Raw genomic sequence first — 22,442 nt, 5'->3', positions numbered from 1 at the left:
CTTTGGTACTCGTGTTTGTAGTTTGTTCAGGTGTGACCCGTCGTTCCATGATCTGGACCATTGATTTATTGGTGCCCACCGTAGATGGATCCTGCCTCAGAAAAAAAAAAAAAAAACTTAGGAGGGACACAGCTGACATTTCAGTTAGTAGCCTGCGGCTGGTTGGTTAAGAAGAGAAATCCAGCAAGGATCTAGTATTTTCCAATCCGGGGATTTTTGGGGAATGATCCATCAACAACCATCCCATCGGACCAATGGTCTAGATGTGAAAATCATGGGTTTCCTCGTGTTAGAAGGGCAAACCATTGTGATTTGGGCATGAGAAAAACTTTGATACTACGTCAGGTTGTGGTAGCTGATACACAGGCGCTATGCAATTACATAGGTGGCATACAATTATACCGATCCTAACATTGGTGGTTTGATCAAACCCAAAAACTACAGTGACATGAATTCCTAACCGAACGATTACTTGAATCTAATGGACGGCTCTAATGGAAGTACTCAGCCAATCAGTCAAATCTACATTTTCGGACACGACGTACCCATGGTGGGCCTCTCAATGTGGACGGTACATTTGGATTTAATATCCTTCACATGTACAAATTCTGAGTGCCAGCGTATCGATCAAGGCAGTACGTTGCAGATGTATAAATTGCATATACGGTCGCAGTAAAAAGACCAACTGCCCGCAGGACGAGGAAAATATATGTGATGCGTCGTTTCCTCCGTATATAGCAATCATGGGCATTTTCGTCTTTTGTGGAAGAAGGGGAAGCCAGTCATAGTCATGTCGAGTATGGTGTCGTCATACGGCTTATTATAAATATGGTTAGGGGTACTTTTGTCATTTGGAGGAGGCGGTGGTGGGGACTAACGTTGACGGAAGGGGCGTGGGGGTTGGAAAAGGGCCTTTGCCGTTATTCTTTCTGTGTAGTTTAACGGAGAAGAAGGGAAAAGGGGCACGTGGGTGGTTGGCCCAGCTTGTAGTGAAAGGCGGAACCTTTCACCCGTTTCGAATAGGCTTTCACCCGCCTTTCATCTCTGCTTTTACCGAAAGCATGGGATTATCACATCCTCCCAAACGCCTAAATATTGCCTTTGTGTTTTCTTTTCATGCATGATTTAAAAAAAAGAAAGAAAGAAAAGAAAATGAAAATGAAAATGAAAATGACCGTACCTACTATCTCTCTCTCTCTCTGCCTCTTTTTTTGTTTTTCGCTTGAAATGATCACATGTTTTTAAATACATTTGAGGTGTATGGGCCATCTTGAAGTTTGAGTGCCCGTAGAACCATCCATTGGATTTGCCCCAATGAGAGCCCTAGATCCCAAAATCAAGCCTCATCCATAAGTCAGGTGGGCCACACCAAGGGGAATAATGGGGGACATTAGGGAGAGAAACACCCACCATAGAAACACGTACATGAATGTGGGGTCCACCATGCTGTGTATATGTAAAGAATGGCATATACAAAATCTACTGGCCCAATTTTAGTGATTTCAGACACTTTCAACTTTTTAATGGTTAGAGTTATTCGATCACTTGTAAGAGGCAGTTGTCCTTCACAAATGAATGGTTCAGATTGTATCAACATGGCCCATGTATAGGATGTAGAGCTCAAAAGGTCAATTCCCAACTGTTTGGAACACCGGATTAGATGGTACTGCAGTGAATTATATTGTATTATGGTAATGATTATATGATATAATAGCTCTTTTATATGAAGTATTCTAATTAAAAAAATCCAACGTTTGGACAACCTTAATAATAATAATAATAATATGATAACAGTGTATTCTCACTCTAGTACTGTAGTAGTTATAGTGTAGGATCACTATAACCCACTCAAATACTACTATAATACAACGATTGCTTCTATAGTTTATAATACTAGCAAATACTGCAATCCAAACGCACTTTGTATGGTCTACTCATTTCCCTGACAAAACTAGGCTGTTGATTCTTGTGATAGTAAGACAGCTAGTGGCCTACGGTTGATTACGGAACCTTCCGACTATACTCGTTGCGTTTGCATCACAAGCTATTGCATATGTATGATTTGCATTATTTCCGAGGAGAAATTATCATATACAGCTGTTGTATCATAAGGTATTATATAGCTATTCCTTTGCTCCAACGTGTTAGATATGCAGATCATCCAATCCGTTCAAAAAGGTTAGACGCAATATGTTGATCCCCCAATCTGAAATTTCAGGCCGGTCCACACCGAGTGGGACACAACATCAAAATCAGTAGACAGCCAATGGTGTCGATTCAGTGTATTCGTGTTGTCCCACCCAATAGTGGATCCATCTGATTTTCGTATCAGACAATCATCATTGTGCTGCTTGCCGTTTGCCTGGATTGGATATTCATGTAACTTGAAACAATGGCCGTAAAATAAGTGTGATACGGCCGCTGTACCTGTATCTCATCGTTTCTCCTTTCTTAGAGCCTATGCTATGTAGTTTAATAGGGATGATGCAGTTGGGCATGCAGAGCCATCTCTCGACAGCACACTGGGCAGGATGAAATATAAATCCGGACCGTCCATATAGTTTTCTATATGGTGGATAGCAATGGGTTCAAAATAAATATCCATCGGATGGTCCTGGTCAATCGATCAGTGGTTGTCAAAGAGAATGACAGTAAACAAAAATAGTTACGGCTAGCTTTTATTTTGAATCTGGGGAAAATTGATGGATATAATGTACACTATGTAGGATTTAATGATGGACGGTTAAGATTGATGCATAAACTAGCAAAGTGTAATGCAAGTAGAGACAGCTCTATCATTTCCAGGTTTTTCCAATTCTACCATATCAGATTCTTCCACTAACCAAAACAGGTTGTGGGGTCCACAGCAAGAGATTGTCCCTTCTCTTTTTTTGTCCTCTTTCGTTGGGTGTCTGATAAATTAGACAGATCATCCATGCATCAGAGGTAAATCGCGTGGAAGGATATAGCCGGCAGTTTCGACGAACCTAAAATAATGAGAATATTACGTGCAAGTAGCTGTACCAAGATATGGTCCAACGAGCGCTAAATTGCCATCATTTGGTGTTTCTATGACATCTAATCCGTCAAAACTGTTGAATCTACCATAAAGATCTTCTATTGCAACAATCAGGGAGATCCATTAATCAAGTGGGCCACACCTGCACTGCGGATCAGATCCATGGATGTTCATTGTTTTCTGGAATTGTGTGCTCGGCAAGTGAATCAACCCGATTTTTGCATCAGCTGATATCATCTTGCTGTTTGTTGTGATTCAAGGAGCGAGAGCAAAACACGTGTTAGAGATCCCTGCTGGCCAAACATATGTTAAAGATCAACGGCATTCATCATTTAGGCGCATTGTGACCGTGCCCTTGAGTAAAAATTAATGGACATGATTTGCCTGTGCCCCGGCCACAGGAAGTTCATGTGGTTGGACGCTATATGGAGTCCACAGAGATACCCGTGAGAAATCCACTCAGTGCATCGGTTTATCAAGCTTACAATAAGACAGAAGTAAAAAAAAATCAGGCAGATTGAAAACTCAAGTGGGTAGTAGGAATTGAATGCCTACCATTGGAAACTTTGTGGGGACCACAGAAGTTTTAGATGAGGAATTTATTTGTGATTACAGTTGTTCCAAGTGTTAATAACCTTTTGAACGGTTTGGATGGCATATGAGCCTTATGGTCCGGTCCAGGGCTGTTTATGTGTGTTGCCTACTAGAGTTTTGCATCTACCTGATTTTTAAATTTCTTAATTTCATTCACCACTTGTTACAGTAGTTTGGTCCACCAGAGATTTGGATATACTTAATTTTTGGGATACTGTTATAAAATGAGCTGTAAAAACGGATGGGCGGTTTGGATATGCAATATATTCATAAAGGTGAGCCCTAACACCTCATCGGCTCCCCTGGCTAGCTAACTGGCATTGGTACACTTACGGCGTAACTTTCGTTCTCTGGATTTGGGGTTTCATCTCAAAGATCCAGACCGTTTGTATGGTGACATCTACATTAGATAAACATGTGAAAGATAAAGCGCTTAGATGGGAATGCTTCAGCCCTTTGATCAATTTACTGATTTCATTTAAATATGGACGGTCTCCTTAACTTTTAAATTATCAAAGGATTGAAATATTTTAATTCAAGATTCCCTTTTGGGATGCCCTTAAGGGCCTGTTTGGCCGGACGGATCCCATGGGATTAAGAGGGATGGGATGGATTTTAAGGCAACGATTGTGGTGTCAGTGGATTGGTTTAAGGTCCATTACACCCTGATCCATAGCTCAAGTGGTAGACTGAGTGAAAGATATCTCGTTTCAATGAAACTGAGGTCATGGCAATGATTCCCTAGTTGGGGTGGCTAATAGTGAAGCGTGAACTGACCATGGGGTGTACTAACAAGCTAACAAAAAAGGAAAAAAAAAAAAAGAAAAAAAAAAAGGTTCATGGGATTGCTATATCACGGGACAAGTTCACCTAGTTTGTTTAGCATGCCTGGCGTATCCTAGGATTTTACCTTCCAATCCCTTTCAATCTGTCCAACCAAACACATCATGGACACAATGGAACAGGATTAGGAGAGATGGGATCAATTTTAACGTAATGATGGTGATGTCAGTTGATTGGTTTAAGATCCATGGGTTTGCTATATCCTGGGACAAGTTCAGTGGGTCTGTTTAGCTTGTTTGAAATATCTCGGGATTTTACCATACCATCCCATCCCTAAGAGGGTGTTTGGACGGACGGATTGGAAGGGATTGAGTGGTAAAATCCCAAGATATGCTAAACCTGCCAAACAGACCTGTGAACTTGCCGTGGGATATACCTAACCCATGGATCTTAAACCAATCCACTGACATCACCATTATTACCTTAAAATTAATCCCACCCCTCCTAATACCGTTCAATCAGGCCTAGGGTGTGTTTGGACGGACGGATTGGAAGGTTAAATCCAGGGATATGCCAAACATGCCAAACAGACCTGGTGAACTTGTCCCGGGATATAGCAAACCCATGGATCTTAAACCAATCCACCGACGTCACCATCATTACCTTAAAATTGATCCCATCCCTCTTAATCCCATTCAATTCGGCTGGCGAAACAGGCCCTAAATGGTTTAGATCTTTGAAAATGACCGGAACTCCAACGGCTAAAGTCTCGATGCATCCTGCTACAATATATCCGGATGTAATTTAGCCAACCTCATCCGTCCTGGAGGAGAGACTTTGATACTCTGCAGACTGCGATGGATGATACGCAAACCCTCAAGGAATTATTTAAAAATTGCATACTTGATATATAAGTAATTGAAATTAAATCATCCAAATTATATGTACCATTTCAGATGTATCATGAGTCATGACCCAAAAAATTACACTTATTAGATCACATGACTATCCGACTGGTGGAAAATATTGGATGGTTAAAAATGAAAATATCCATTGGTCTTATTTCATCAAATAAGTGTCCAAAAATAAGAGGCTAGGTTTGCTCAAATAATATAATTTTAATTGGGTTTAATGTATGTGACGCTTGGAGTGAAGTTCACGAGTGCCTGCGTATCAAGCATAATATGCAGCCAGAGTGTTAAATCATTCTCCTAGACAAAAAGACAATTGTGAGTGGTGAGTTAGGTGGGCATATTGATATGGGGGCGTCAGTCACCTGTGCTATCATGGAAAAAATGATTTTATGCATGTAAGATCCACCTCATCCATAAGAAGAGCTGGTCTTTATTCGGCCCAGGTGTGGATATGATATCTAATCCATTTATCTGCGGCCTTAGTATGAGGAAGGAAATGGGCCAGACAACGTGAATTCATAGCATTTAAAAACTATTTTACACCATTTACTTTGGTGTGGCCCACCTGAGTCTTTTATCTGCATAAATTTCGGTATGTAGGGTGAAAATGAGGCTACACACCTGATTGACCTGGATCTCTGTCACCACATGTTATTCTATCTACGGACTTGGGTTTGGTAGCATAGCACACAACACTGATTTGGGCACTGGTCGTTGCTGAAAAATATATTTTAATCACTCCATTCATCCATTTTGCCAGCTTATTTTCTGGCGTAACCAAGAAATGAGGCAGGTCCAATTGTCAAATAGACCACACCATAGGAAACAACGGTAATTGCAACTCACAATTGAACTTCCCTTAGGCCTACAAAAGTTTTGGAGCAAGTTGATATTTGTTTTTTCTGTTCATCCGTCCTTAAAAACTTAAGGGCTACAAAAGTTCTAGATCAAGCTAAAACTCATGCTTTTATTTCATTCAAATTTGTTTCCTACAGCGTAGTCTACTTGACATTTGAATTTCTTTCATTTTTTAGCCTGTGCCTCCAAAATGAGCTGGCAAAATGATGAAATTGGATTAAACACATACATCCCAGAAGGCCTCAGATAGCTTTTCCAACAGCACATGCTGTCAACATTAATTCTGCTCTACTTTGTGCTTCACTGCTCAATCCAAGTACCCTGTCTTTTTTTGGATTAGATAAAGCTGATGAGGCCTTATGGAGGTCGTTAAATGGAAACCTACTACTCACTCCTTAGGAGCCCTTAAGAAAAAGAAATAAAAAGATAAACAAAGAAAATAAAAACAAAAACAACAGGATCCCTTCAAAAAAAGAAAAACAGAGAAAATAAAAATAAAAACAAAGGACTTGTGTCAAGAAGGAAAAAGAAAAAGAAAGAAGCCTATAAGCCTATCAGGATGTATGCTTGACATTAATTATTTTTGCCAGTTGCCCCAGATCAGGGTAGGATATGAGTTCAAAAGTCAGATCCATTCAAAAATCAAATAGGCCATTTCATTGGGAATAGTGAGGATGAGGCCGCTCACCTATGAAACATTCATGAGCCTACCATGTTATTTTTATGCCATCCAATCAATGAACCTACTTAGTTATTTATATGCCATCAAAGTAAATTGAAAAATATTTAAGAAATAGCTAAATCAACCAAATCTGAAACTTCTGTGGGCCCTTGAAAGGTTTTAATTATAGGTATCACAGACATTGTTTGGCTGTGACCCCATCCCAGCCAAATAGCTGGCGTCCAAGCTCTGTAGGCCCTACCGTGATGATGTATTCGTTTTGTTCACACCATTCTATTTTGCCAACTCATTAAGGTAGGTTTGATTTTCTTGATTTTCTCAGGTAAATATAAATGCAATGGAAATGGGCAATCATTATTTCCTTGGTAATTATCTTCATGGATACCTATGTTGATTTGGCTTTTGCTATTTGCAACATAAAAGTTGAGGAGGCTGCCAAATATTAGGGAGGCCCACCATGATATATGTGGATTATCCACACCGTCCATCCATCATGCCAATTGAATTTAGGACATAAGTGAAAAAATGAGGCAGATTCAAAGTTAAAGTTGACCACACCATAGTAAAAATGTAATCGAACACTTACCGTTAAAAACTTCTTGGGGCCACTATTTACTTTGGTGTGGGACACCGGAATGTTAGATTTTTTTCATTTTTTGGCTCATGCCTTGAAATGTTAGGGTAAAACTGATGGATGATGAAAATATGTCATATGCAGGATGGTGGGGCCCACAAATTTATGCAGTCATTTTGGACCATTTTAAAAAGCAGGAATACCCTAGCACTTTCAAACAAGTGAAATTGTAATAATGGGTATTTAGAGGGTACTTACCCTGCATTTGGAAAACAGTGTTAATTAGCTGCCGACCATTAAAAACATCCAACGTATCTCTTGATAAAGTTAAACATCCAACGTATCTCTTGATAAAGTTACTCGGACTCGCATAAAGGGAAAATAATAATATTAGCCTCACCCAAAACTTCCATAGCTTCTTAAAAGTTTTCAATGATAAACATTCAATCCCCACCATTTCCTATGGTGTGGTTTATCTAAGATTTGAGTTAACATAGAGCTTAAAATGATGACAAAATGAATGAATGGTGTAGATAAAACACATACATTATATAAGAGCTCACAGAGCTTTAACACTAGCTAACTGAACTACATCTAGAAATCCAAATCCTCGTTTCATGGAATGTGGTCTACTTTTGAGCTTTGAATCAGCCTGATTTTTTTAGCTTGTCTTACCATCAGCGGGCACAAGTGATAGATGAATTAGATCTCATACTTATCATGGTGGACAGATTTCCTATCATGCGCGAAGTTTATGTGCTTATGTGGGGCTTACCATAACGTTTGTGAGAAATTCACTTTGCCCATCCATTTGGACAGCTCATTTTAAGACTCCGGACTAAATACAAAGAGTATCCGGAACGCATGCAATTAGGCCACATGCGAGGAAAAAGTGGGAATTGAACTATCACCATTGAAACATTCATAGGGCCATCGGAGTTTTGTATCACACTAATTTTTTTGTGCTTTCAATTCATTGAAATGGAGGTCACCTTATGAATGGTTTGTATGAAAGATCAACACCAAGGTGGACCTCAGGAAGATTTTAACGGTAGGAATTTCTATCCCCACTTGAGTTTTGAATCCATCTCTGTTCTTGTCCCCTGTCCTAAAATGAGTTGGCAAAGCGAATGAACGGACATATCTTACCAACATTACGATGGGGCCCACAGCAAAAGCATACAAGTGGTGTACAAAATACCTGTACAAGATACGTACAAGTTCCACCTGAGAGGAGAAGAGGAAAATTGAGCCTTTTAATTTCCTCGTTATATATATATATATATAAAATATGTACCAGCCGTTAGATTCATATATATAAAATATGTACCAGCCGTTAGATGAATCTAATGAAAAGGAAGGAGAAAGATGAGTACTAAACTCATGAGGTAGCTTAATGAAAGCTTTTTAAGAAGCATATCGAATGTAAGTTCCAGGCAGTATCTTATCGAAAGCCCTCTTTTTTATTTCAACGCAATATCAGAAGCTTTTGGGAAGTCGTAGCTGCGCCGGTGTAGACTGTTGGACTGTTCTCTCTCTCGTCAGAGGATAAGATTACGGTGAGTGGTGATATAAGCTGTGGTCTATCTTCCACCGCACACGTGTAAGCATAGGCAACAAATTACATCCGTTGATAAACGATCCCAATCATTTATGTGCATTGGTCTCAATTCAGCAGGTGTAATTAGACGGTTAAGATTGTTCGCAGATGGGAGTTTCAGGCTGAGCCCAATCCTCAACGAGGCCCGAGATTTGGACGGTCCTGTTTGCGCCACGTGTTCCAGTAGCAAAGGGCTCAGACACCACCACTTAAAATACGGCAACACGTTCCAGTTGCAGAGGGCAAGGGCTCAGACACCGCCACTCCGCCATCACCGTATCTGGCCGGCTGTTTTAATATTTTTGGGGCGAGATTGTATGTTTGCCACCATTTACGAACATTGGCAACTCATCCATCATGGACATGCTACGTATTACGTTCATCCAGACCGTTGAAAGATCCAATAACAAGGGGTCATTTGATCGGTGTGTTCACCAACAACGATTCCACGTTTTGGATGATGGAGATTAATCTACATCAAAGCCAATCGTGGTTGCCACCATCAAAAGGTGGCCACCATGACAAATGCAGGTAGGGGCTTGCCAATTCACAAAGAAGAATTATACGATACTCTGGTTGGGCACGATGCTTCTTGATACGCATGCACTCAAAAATTATACACGTGTCATATATTAACTCAAATAAAACCGACCAGATTGTGCATCCCACTGTAGTCTAGTCACAATCCTTAGATCAGATTGTTTCAACAATTCTAACCGCTGATTTGTGGTCTCTTATATGACCATTGGATATTCTTCATTTTGAATCGTCCATCTGTCCACCAATCTGATAGTCAGACAATTAAACTAGTCTGGGTACCACAATGTTAACTGTTTAGATTAACTACTTATGCCACGTGTGCAATTTCTAAGAGCCTCCGTGTCACCTGCCACCCCCTGCCACAGTATCAAAGTTATTCTCATCCAGAAACTGGCCCCTTGGTTCACTGGACGCGGATTGCACGCTGACACTGTCAGCAGCGACCTCTCCAGTGGACGGTGCTATGTGGGCCCACCGTGATATATGTTTTTTTTATCCAGCTGTTCATTCATTTCGGGAGTTGAGCCAAAAAAATGGGTAGATTCAAATCACAGGCAGACCACACAGTAAGAAAACATTGGTGATTGAAGGTCCACCATTAAAAATTTTCAAGGCTCACTGGTATCGAAGATTTTGATTAGATCTTACAGACCTGCACGAAGGAAAAAACAAATATCAGCTGATCCAAAACTTTTATCACCTATGAGAAATTTGTATAAGGTGGCATTCAATCACCACTGTTTCATGTGATTTGGTAGATCTGAGATTGGAGTTTATTATTTTTTTGAGATCATTTCTTAAAATGACGGAGGAAAATTGGAAGATGGCATGGTGGAGCCCACGGAGCACCGTCCAATCGACAGTTTCGGTATGCAATCGGCATCCTCGGGTGGATTAGGTGTGGCCCCGCCTCACCATGGATACTCATTGCCAGGCTCACCTTTAGGCATGTATTCATTTGCGTTGTCCATCGATTTTTCAGAATCTTTTAGGGTATTAACCCAAAAATGAAGTTTATCCGAATCTTAGGTGGATTTCTTTAATGTTTATTTGCCATCCAACCGGTTGGTAAGGTCAAATAAACTTAGATGAATGAAAAAAAATCAAATATGAATTTGATCCAAAACTTTTATTGTACATTATAAGTTTTTAACAACTAATCCATACTGTTTTTTAATGGTATGGTCTGTTTGAAATTTAGATCTTCTTTATTTTTAACTTCATGTCTTAAGGGGGTGTTTGGCGTAGGTATTATATACGATTAGGTGGGATAGAATTGTATTTGGTTATGAGGAGTTTCATTCAGCAATAGGAGAGGATGAAAAAAGTAGGACTTAGGTAGGATGGTATTACATTTAATTCTATGGAATTGCATTAGGTCCAATGTAAAACTTTCATGGATTTGAAAATTCACCACACATGTGGGCCCCACATTGATGTGTGCATCTATTCATAACATTTATCCATATGCATTATATACACGTGACATTCTAATTGTATATGTGTACAAGTCCATTGTGAATTAGGTTGGTGGATTACAATTCTATGGTCCACCAAACATGATTTTGCTAAATTTCTTATTTTCTAGTAGCAAAATTTTTATACTAAATATGGAATTGGATGACTATAATACCATGGTACTTCCCAATATGTAGCCATTGTGTAATAAAGTTGTTAATTAATCTAATACAATTTAATACCATTCAGTATCTGAAAAAGTGAGATGGACGCCGTGAATATAGAATACATACATTGAGATGGTCCCATAGTAATGGCCGCACCTAATTCGCTCGCTCTCCCGTGGTACATACATTGCCACTCATCTCGGTACAAAGGAGCTTCTCCTTTGAAAGCGCGCTGGTGGGCGGACACTCATCAATGGCCTTCGTATCAATAGCCGTCCAATGTGGGGACCACCAGATGGATTTGGATTTTGATGCGCCAAAGGCAAACACGAACTTTTCTAAAAACACATTTAAAAAAAAGAAAAAGAAGAGAAAAAAAGAAGAAGAAATGCGGACAAAAACTACCATTGTGTTAATAATAATCCAAAAGTAATCCAGAAACTTTACTTTTTTCGTAAAAGGGCAGTAACTATTTATAGTGGAATTTTACTGTGTTTGCCAAAAAGCCTTAAATCGATGGGACGGAGAGTGACCCCTTCAGCAAATACACAGCGTAGAAGAATATAACCTCTCTCTCTCTCTCTCTCCTCCGCCGCGCCATGGGCTGCACTGCCTCGAAGCTCGACAATGAAGACACGGTCCGGCGCTGCAAGGAGCGTCGCAGCCTCATGAAGCAAGCTGTATACGCCCGCCACCACCTCGCCTCCGCACATTCCGACTACCTCCGCTCTCTCCGCCTAACCGGCTCTGCCCTCTCCCGCTTCGCCGCCGGCGAGCCCCTCTCCGTGTCCGACGACACCCCTCCCGTCGTCCTCCGCCCCCCCTCTTCCACTTCCTCCGCTTCCGCCTACGCTCCTCCTCCGCCACCTCCGCCGCCTCCTGCTCCGCCTGCTTTCACTCCTCCTTCCCCGTCCATTGCCAGCTCAAAGATGCCCCACAACCACTCCGAATCTAGCCCTTCCTCCACTCCTTCCCAAAAAATCCCTACCCGAAAATACCCTTACTTCCCTTCCAGCGCCTCTACTTACTCCACCACGCCTTCCCAATCCTCTTCCGCCTGGAATTGGGAGAATTTCTACCCTCCCTCCCCTCCCGATTCCGACTTCTTCCAAAAAAACACCCACAACGAAGGCACCCACAACGAAGACGCCCACAACGACGCCGACGAAGAAAGATCGGAGCGGGAAGAAGTCCACTGCAGCGAGTGGGGCGACCACTATAGCAGCAACAGCAGCACCAGTAGCTTATCCGACGACGACAATGATAACCACAACAAGTCCCCGTCGAAGAAGGATGCCCCCGACGCTGCCACGGCGGCGGGATCGAATTATGCACCGTCTTCGTTCGGCGAACAGGCCACGATGGCGGGAGAGCAGAAGTTCCACAAGGAGAGGTCGGACGTGGGGTCCACCGTCGACGGCGAGATCTCGAATATGAGGATGGTGGTGCGGCACCGGAATCTGGCAGAGATCGTCAAGGCGATCGAGGAGTATTTCGAGAAGGCGGCCGCTGCTGGAGGGTCCGTGTCGGATCTGCTGGAGACGGGGCGAGCGCAGTTGGATCGGAGCTTCCGGCAATTGAAGAGTGAGTTAGGTTTTTGGAATTCAGGAATATATAGATTCGATCAGTTGTGTTTTCTTCTTTTCAAATTTCCTGATTTTGGGCTTTTTTTGGGGGGGTTTAGAGACGGTGTACCATTCGAACAGCGTGCTGAGCAATCTATCCTCGACCTGGACTTCGAAACCTCCTCTGGCGATACGTTACCGGCTCGATACCGGTACGCTCGAAGATTCGGGTGGTGGGAAGAGCCATGGCTCGACGCTGGAGCGATTGCTAGCGTGGGAGAAGAAGCTCTACCAGGAAGTGAAGGTAATTTCTTTTTAATTTCCTTAGTTTTCTATTTTAGTCTTTTTAGGAAAAGACGTTTTTAGCCAATGCATTCAAGGGAATGACTTTGAAGGCCGCTCGCGTAATCTGTCCGCGATGCGTTGAAAATGACGTAAATGCCCTTCTTGTCGACCTCACTGTTGGTAGATTTGAGGTGGAATGCACTTTACAGGTCATGAATGTGCTAGATTGACCCTGACAGTCACGGCAGTGTCGAAGCCTAGGTCGGAAATACCTCTGTGAAAGTGGCTCCAATCCAAGCCGCTCATCACGCTGGGCCCCCCTGTAGATTGATTGGTCTCAAAATGGGTCTGATCTGCTCATTACTTGGCCGTACAGTTACAAAGACGGCCCGAAGAAACTGATTATCGGTCCATATAAGGGAGTACGTGTGCTCTTATGAGTGAACTAGTGGACCTGACATGATGAATGAGTGCCTCGGATCTCGAATGCTTTTTTCAGCATTGCATACGTGCTGCGAAGCCTCCGTCCATCTCAAGCGAGCGACTGCACTTGAGTTGATTTCTATCCAGGGTACTGTTGTCATTAGCAACAGGTCGAGTCGCTCTGATCGCTCCCGAATAGGAAGGGTATATTCGGCAATGGTGTCTCTTTCTTAAATGACAGACATGTCCCCGGACATTTCTGTAAATGCATAAGACAGTCAGAACGATTGTTCTACAGGAAGCTCGCTCCAGTCTGTGATGGGCTCGTGGGCCTCACTCATTCGAAAAAATGTAACAGACGTGTCGGCAAGTGAGACGAGAAAAAACTGCGGTTTTTCGTCGATTTCTCGTACTTTTTTGTTTTTTCCTTCCTTTTTTAAAACTTGTTGCGGTAAGTTTTGAGATAACGAGATATTACGGGACGCAATATATTGAAGAGATAATATTACATCAGCTCCTGACACGGACGGGATACCTACAATTTGTTAATTTTCTTCTGCTTTTTGTTTGGTGTGGACGTGTTTGTTGGTAACTTTTATATTTTTTGGTGTGAGTTATCATTTTCTTGGACTTGGATTGTTAATATCGTAACAATGGCTCTCTCTCTCTCTCTCTCTCTCTCTCTCTACCTGTATGCTATTTATAATGGCTACAGAAAAGGCATGTGCAATGCACATGGTAGAAAAAGGTTATTTTGTTGTTGCATATCCTGGATCTTTCTGTCTCTCTGTTATTTATTTATTTATTTATTTTTAATTTTTTGTGTGGTGGGGCCACCTTGGGATACATGGTAGGATTGATGAAATAGGCCAATCTGATGGATGGGGGCATACTTGAACAGGGTTGCAGTTTGATGGACGTTTTGGGATAAATGAAAGAAATGGGGTGGCAAATTTGCAAATTTTCTTCTGGGAATAAATGGTTGCACCTTATGTACAAGGGTGTTTTGATAATAAATGATTCAATGTGATGGATTGCCATCTAAACGATTTTTTTTATTTTTTTAAAAAAAGAAAGAAACTTTAACTAGATTCCTACATTGGTTTTGCCCAATTTAAAAAATGGGGGAGACTCTTCGACGGCACACATGGAATTGTTAATCCAAAATGTCCAAATTGCTGACCCAATTTGGATGGAGATAACTGAAAAGCTGCCCTGGGAAGTTCCTTTGAATTTGGACCACTCTCTATTTTAATTTTAACATTCCATTTGATATTAATTATATGGTTAGATTAATTTATATTGTGATTTTAGAATATGCTCCATCCATGATTGGGACCACATTGTGGATGGGTTCAGATGGATGTACATCATTGCCACATTGAGAAGGTTGAGTCACCAGGATTCTTTTTGTGTGTGTGTGTGTGTGTGTGTGTGTGTCTGAGTTTTGTGTGCATGCCATGCATGGGGAGCTGCTGTTTACACCTACTCTGATCAGATCTCTAGTATAAATTTTGTAATATCATATTACGAAAGAGTAGAAAGGATGGGTGTGTTTGCCAGTAGGAATGGATGCAGATAATATTCCCACATATATTGCAAGTAAGATGCTTGTAAGGAGGATTGAAACATTTTTCTGTTGATTAACTGTGCAGTTTTTGAGGGGGATGGTGGTTGTAGTCCAACACAACTGCAGGCACCAACATGATCAAATACATAGTAATTGTTGTCATCCTCAGAATGAAGTCATTTGATTGAGTGGGCTGATTTTTTAATTTTGTTTTTGTTTTTCTTTTTAATTTATAAAATCAGTTACTTAGTTCTTATTCTCTTGACTTGAGGCGGCAGATTAGATAATGGTTTGCTGATGATATGTTGTTGGTGTTTGCAGGCGAGAGAGGGAGTGAAGATCGAACATGAAAGGAAGTTATCATCCTTGCAGAGTCAGGAATACAGGGGACACGAGGAAGCGAAGCTGGACAAGACCAAAGCGTCGATACAGAGGTTACAATCTCTAATTTTGGTTACGTCTCAGGCTGTGTCCGCCACATCCTCCTCCATCCTAAAACTGAGAGACAATGAGCTCGCCTTGCAGCTTGTCGAGCTCTGCAATGGGTAATCTCTCTCTCTCTCTCTCTCTCTCTCAGATATTTCTCCTTCATTCTGCATTTCACATCATGAGGAAGCACATTTAACTGCTATATTTCTACATATAATAGTTTGCATTGAAATTTCTGATCAGAACTCAGCTGGTTAGAATGTACTTGAGAAACAGCATTGACTTAGATGCATTTCTAGGAAAAAGTGCATCCCATGCTCGCAATTGATGCGGTATGAAGATGGTGATCAAACAGGACAGACACTCAAGAACTTATGGCATATAGCACTGCATATTTACAACCCGACAGTGGAAGCTTTGTTGGAATTGAAGGGATGAATACTTTAGATTGTTCGCAACCATGCAATCTAATGGTTTGCCATTCGGGGGGTATCTCTAGAATAAATTGTATGATTGTTTAGCAAATTGCAGAACATCTGAGAGGGGGCATTTTGGTAACGTGTTTAGGGTGCGTTTGGTTAGGCCAAATATCATTAAATTTAATGATATTTTGCACCAACTTAGACTGATTAATCATGAAATATCTTGAAATTTGATTTCTGTTGTGATGAAAAGGACAATTAACTACGGAAATAGGTTCAAATTCGTGATCTACTAGATGGGGGACTTGTTTTTGGCAATAAATGGAATCAAATGTAATTACAAATGAAAATTTGACATTTCGAGCATAAATCATGTAAATACGTAAGGGTGCATTTGGTTGCACCAAATATCATGAAATTTCATTATATTTTGCACTGAATTAGACTAATTAATCGTGAAATATCATGATTGTTGTTGCAACCAAATGCACCCCTATATAGTTTGGAAAATTTGCAATCTAATGTATTGGGGTATTTGGTAATAAGATGGCATAAATGCCAAAATGGATGGGAAAACCCCAATTATCTAATGGGATTGGAACCTTAGATACTTCAAAAGGCAATATGATATGGGTGCATTTTGGGAAGAAGCAGAAAATATAATATTGAAAATTTACAATCTTGAGGGTAGGGGCATTTTGGGTGTAAATAGCATAAATAGCTGGATTTTGATTTCTCATGCAGGTTCATGTACATGTGGAGATGTATGAACCAGTTCCATGAGGTCCAGAACCACATTGTCCAACAGGTTCGTGGCCTTGAGAACCGATCGCTGGCTGGTGATTCAACGTCTGAGATCCACCGACAGGCAACCCGCGACCTTGAGTCTGCTGTATCAGCCTGGCACTCGAACTTCTCTCGCCTCATAAAATACCAGCGCGACTATGTCCGGTCCCTACATGGCTGGCTTAAGCTCACCCTCCATCCCATCAGTGATGAAAAAGATCCATCAGTCGTAAGCAGCAACGTCTCCTCTGAACTCTCTGCTTTCTGTGATGAGTGGAAACAGGCACTCGACCGCCTTCCCGACACTGTGGCATCTGAGGCCATTAAGAGCTTCATCACTGTTGTCCATTCGATATCTCTTAAGCAGGCAGAGGAGCTCAAGATCAAGAAAAGGACAGAGAGCGCGTCCAAGGTGCTTGAGAAGAAGGCCACTGCTCTTAGGAACATCGAGAAGAAGTTCTACCACTCATACTCAATGGTTGGGATTGGACCTCCTGACGGTGGGTCGGAGAGCGGGCAGGTGTTCGACGCCCGTGACCCGCTTGCAGAGAAGAAGTCGGAGATTTCAGCGTGCCAAAGACGGGTGGAGGATGAAATGCTGAGGCACACAAAGGCAATTGAGGCTACAAGGGCGATGACACTGAATAACATTCAGACTGGATTGCCGGGGGTGTTTCAGGCAATGACCGGGTTCTCGAGCGTGTTCGCAGAGGCGCTCGAGGTAGTGTGCAGCCGCGCAGGTGCTCTTAAATAAATAAATAACTAAATAAATAATTTCTTTTCCTGTTATTTTGGAGGAAAGGAAAAGAATTAAAAACTAGAGAAGCCAGAAAAAGAAAAGGTTTGGTAAGGAAAATTTTTTTTTTTTTAAAGGCTCTTTTTTGGGTCTTTTATGTGTAGATATGAATTTTGTTTTGTTTGAGTCTTTTTTAAATCTTTTTTGGAAGGGGGAAAAGCGGTTGTTTGTACAGGAAATTGCTAGGTTGTTGCATGGGTTGGCTGCAAATAAATGGTTTTTTGAATCGTTTATTTTTATTACAGATTTTCGGAGCTGTTTCTTTCCTCAGAATTCCTTTGTTTGTTCTTTTTTTGTTTCTTTTTATTGATTTGTGAGAAAAACTGGATGTATACATTAATAAATGCAGATAAAATAAGCATCTAGATCGTTCCAATGGACAATTCCATTTGGATGGAATGTAAGACTGAAAATATACACCATTGGACCAGTTTTATCAGAAGGATACCACGTTTTGATCCATCCAAAATGGGGCCTGCAATTTGGTCAGTCTGAATCTACTTTTATAATCCCCTTTCACGAATGCATGAGCGGCCGCGATTTAACAGAATCCGCCATCTGCAAAGGGGTCGTTTGGCACCATGGATTTGGGGGGATTTCAAATCACCTTGTTGTTTTGGCAGCATGAAGTAATTGGGGGTTTCAAATCCCTACAAAGACAGGTTTGAAATCCGTGTGTCACCAGACTATTATTCTATTGGGCACATAGCCCACTAATGATATCCAAAAACAATTAGATTATCAATTGCATCATTATTAATTACTTTAATATGATGACCAGCACTGTCCAAACATTGTCCATGTAAATCAATGGTTAAAATCATTGGTTAGTCACTCGGACATGATCTTGTGCTTGTGGCCCATCTGAGACTTGAAATTTCATCATTTTCGGGCAAAGTATATATTTCAGTGGGCTTATTACAACCATTGTGTCAAACATTACATATGTCACTAATTAGAGATATTAAAGTTGATTTAGTAATTAGATTCAAACCCCCGTAAATATACCATGCATAGCTACTTTTGGATTAAAGTTGATTCCCATCTAGGGTGCCAAACACAATAGGAGAATTTCAAATCCAGGGGTTTCAGAAGCAGCGGGTTCTGAATCTAGGGAGTTCCAAATTCACGCTCCCAAGCAGGCCCAAGAAAAGCATATCCGTAGCAACTCAATGCATTTCTATTTTAGGAGATGGTAACTTTCCTTTTAATCTAGCTCATGTATCGTGTGCATCACTTACTCCAGCATGGCATGTGGGCAAAAGATGTAATCGCGCATCATTTGTACCAGCATGGCACATAGGCATAAGATATAATCCATTTATTGGGAGGGTCTGTTTAGGCCTGATGTGACCCCGTCTGATCTAACGACTCAGGTGATGTCACGTAGCAATGAGATCTTTTTAAAAAAATGAAAGATTTTTTCATTTGCCCCGATGACCAAACATATCACTTTGAATATGAAACGTCACGAGTAGTCCAAAAATATAAGTTAAGCTGGTTATGCTCATGTGGCACAGTCAACTACTCACCATAATGACTTTATGATTGAAAATGAGTATCGATCGAAACATAGTCACAACAAGTAATGAATTTAGTTTGTGCTATGGCATCGCAAAAGAAAAGTCTTTACAATTGAAACTATTTAAGGAGCATGGAAACAATAATGCCAAGTTAGCCGAATTTTATGACATATTATACACGTTCGCATGGAGAAAGGAATAATGATCACTAACACATGGTATCATGAAAAGAACTCCCATTCATATAATAGTAGGACATGCGCACAATCAATGACCAACACATGACAAATGACTAGCACACATAGTGTTGCTTAATAAGCTACAATTGTCTTTAAGCCTGAATGTATACTTTCACATCAATAATTGTGAGAAGTGGTTATAAGGATTTTCTCCAACTACTACTTCAAAACTTTATAAATAAGAGAAAGATTGAAGAGCTCCAGACCTTTGCCAACTCAACACAAATCAACTTTATAGCATAATGTTGCATTTCTTGTCATTTTATCCTAAATTAGGATAGTATAATCTAACTTTAGCATAAGAGTAGTGTAATCTCGCCCGTCTATACTAATATGCTAGACTAACCTAGTTTAGGAGTAGTGTAATTTTCTTCCATCTACGTCGAGTGTTAGATCACAAGGATACCATTTTCTTTTCCTTTCAGTGGTCTAACTCACTGGATTAAGACATATTTAGTTCTAGGACATTGTCATTTACACCATAGATAATGGATCGTGAATAAATACTTTTACAAGTTTTTATTTCTATTTTAATTAATGCAATTGAATTTATTTTATTCTCATATGGTGTGAATATAATTATCTTTGTTATTACGGTGAGAAAAAATTATTTTATGTGAAAAAAAGCTCATTAAAAGGATGAATCCTCCTATTTACAACTGGCTTGGCTTCATTTATATGTGGCTTAATAGGCAATCAAACTGCTTCAATTTTTAGTTATAGGTGACCGCTCATGGTATCTCTATTTATCTTGGCACTTGAGATCATAGGAAACGAGTTCATAAGTACACCCGACACCATACGCACATACCAACGATCAAATTTCGAGCCAAACAAGTCCCACATATTAATGCCCTAGACTATGAGTTAGATCAATCCAATGGTTAAGTGGGCCAACATTTACAAAGCAAATGTACAACAAAAACAATTGGACGAAGAAAACATCGACCATGTTTTATTTGATGGTAGATTTGGATTGTAAACTAGAGCCGACCTAATGAGTTAACTGATCTAATTGTTGGGCGAGATCATCTAAATAACCCTACCTCTTTGGTGGATGGATTAGACATAAATGTATCACGTCGACACGTATAGGGGTGTGGAATGTATTCTTATATGCACGTGTTATAAAAGATCTTACGAGTTTAGAAAATAAGTTGTTTTTTTTTTTTTTTTTTTTTGTTTTTATAAAAGTTAGTTTTAAGAAATCATTAGGGCCTACTTATGAGCATGTATTTGGTTTGCATTGGAATCCAAATTACATATTAAAGGTGATATGGAATCTTCAATAATGTTTTGCAGCTTGTATTTAAAATGCACCTGAATCTAAAAATAGTTATGCATTGGCATTTGTAGCATATTTATAGAAATTTGAACTTGATTACTAAATCAACTTTAATATCCTAAATTAATGTATATATGTGATGTCGGATAGGATGATTGTAATAAGCTCATTAAAATATATATATTTTGGCAAAAAATGATGAAATTTTAAGCGTTGGATACGCGTCAAGCATAAAATCACAAATGAGCTACTCAAAGGACTATAAGATCCTATCTCTCACGTGCAGTTTGCGGATGACATCCTTATCTTCTCCGAAGCAAGCGCGGAATCCATGGCCAATTTGAGAACGGTTATAAAGTGTTTTGATGTAGTTGCGGGTTTGAAGATAAATATGCCCAAATCCAAAATTTACGGGATTAACTTAGATATCTAGGAGGTTGCTGATTTTGCAGATTTATTGGGGTGTTCTTGGGGATCTTTCCCGACCTCTTTCGTCGATATCCCAATATGCCTTGGGCTGCTAAAAAAAAAAAAATCAGTGGGACAAAGTCATTGACAGAATTCATCACCACCTGACAGGATGAAAATATCGCTATCTTTCTATTGGGGGCCGTCTTACACTGATTAAATCAGCCTTATCTAACCTTCCTACTTATTTCATGTCTCTATTTCGATGCCTTGTTTAGGTTCTTAAGGGTATAGACTCCCTCAGACGCAATTTTCTCTGGAAGGGCAAAGATGAAAAGAAGAAATTTAATCTTATAAAGTGGAAGCAGGTCTGCAAGCAGATTAAAGATGGAGGAGCTGGTATTAAAGACTTAAAATTGATGAATCAGGCTCTCCTTGGGAAATGGTTTTGGAGACTAGACAATGAAAAGGATTGTCTGTGGAACAAAATCCTCAAAGCTAAATACGGGAGCTCTGATGGGGGGTGGTGGACTAGAGAATCCTCTTTGTACAGGGCATTTGTTATCTGGAAAGGTATCTGCCACATGAAAGATGAGATGATCAAAAGGATTGGATTTGAAGTAGGCAAGGGAGATTGCATTCGATTCTGAATGGATACTTGGATTGGTGACATTCCGCTGAAAGACAGATTCCCTATCATCTTTCGTCTGGCCACAAACCAAAATAGCTTTATAGTTGAAAACTACTCTATTCAAGCAGGCAAGGTGGTCTGGAACATTCAAAGCAGAAGAAACCTAGAGGACTGGGAGATCACTGAATTTGTGGAGCTCATGGAATGCATTCAGCCTGTTTTTCCTAATCACGAGCGTGAGGATAACATCATCTGAAAGGCAGACAAATCGTTTGTCTTCACGGTCAGATTGTTGTTCAAACAAATATCAACCCCCAATGGTGAATCCTCTCCTCAGAACCATCACTTCATATGGAAATATGATGTTCCAACTAAGTTACACGTTTTCGAATGGCTGGCTAGAAACAACAGAATTCTCACTTTGGACAATCTTTAGAAAAGAGAAATGATTCTTCCTACTGTCTACATATGCTGCCTGTCCTCTAAAGAAACTGTGGACCACTTGCTGATCCATTGCATGTTCGCCTACTCCATTTGGACTGAGATTATCTCTTGCTTCAAGATCAACTGGTGCTTTCCAAGAAATGCGGACATGCTTCTAAAGGCATGGCATGGCATTAGAATGGACAAACCAAAATCTTAGATCTGGCAGATGGCAATTTTGGCCACTTGGTGGGCTGTCTGGATTGAAAGAAACAACCGCTGTTTTCGGAACGATTCGAAGCCTTATCACTTAGTCTCCTCCTTTGTTAAATGTTTAATTGCGGAATGGGCTTTCCATACGGATGGGTGTAATGTCGATCTTTCCTTTCTAGCGTCCTAATTGGTTCTGCTATCTCAGCAGCTCATATCTGTAGCTTTTTCTCCTCCTTTAATTCAAGTTATCTTTCA

The 22,442-nt window shown here is 40.5% G+C and overlaps 1 protein-coding gene across 1 annotated transcript; it reads left to right on the top strand.

The window, feature by feature from the left end:
- Positions 1 to 11,580: 11,580 nt before the first annotated feature.
- On the top strand, positions 11,581 to 17,500 carry LOC131233930 (nitrate regulatory gene2 protein-like). Its single transcript, XM_058230796.1, has 4 exons — positions 11,581 to 12,773; positions 12,874 to 13,058; positions 15,354 to 15,577; positions 16,628 to 17,500. The coding sequence occupies exons 1-4, from the start codon at positions 11,789 to 11,791 to the stop codon at positions 17,421 to 17,423; spliced, it is 2,190 nt and encodes a 729-aa protein (XP_058086779.1). The 5' UTR covers positions 11,581 to 11,788; the 3' UTR covers positions 17,424 to 17,500.
- Positions 17,501 to 22,442: the final 4,942 nt, after the last annotated feature.

This window comes from Magnolia sinica, chromosome 18 (genome assembly GCF_029962835.1).
Source record: "Magnolia sinica isolate HGM2019 chromosome 18, MsV1, whole genome shotgun sequence".
NCBI lineage: Eukaryota > Viridiplantae > Streptophyta > Magnoliopsida > Magnoliales > Magnoliaceae > Magnolia > Magnolia sinica.
This window is presented reverse-complemented; position numbering and strand designations above follow the sequence as displayed.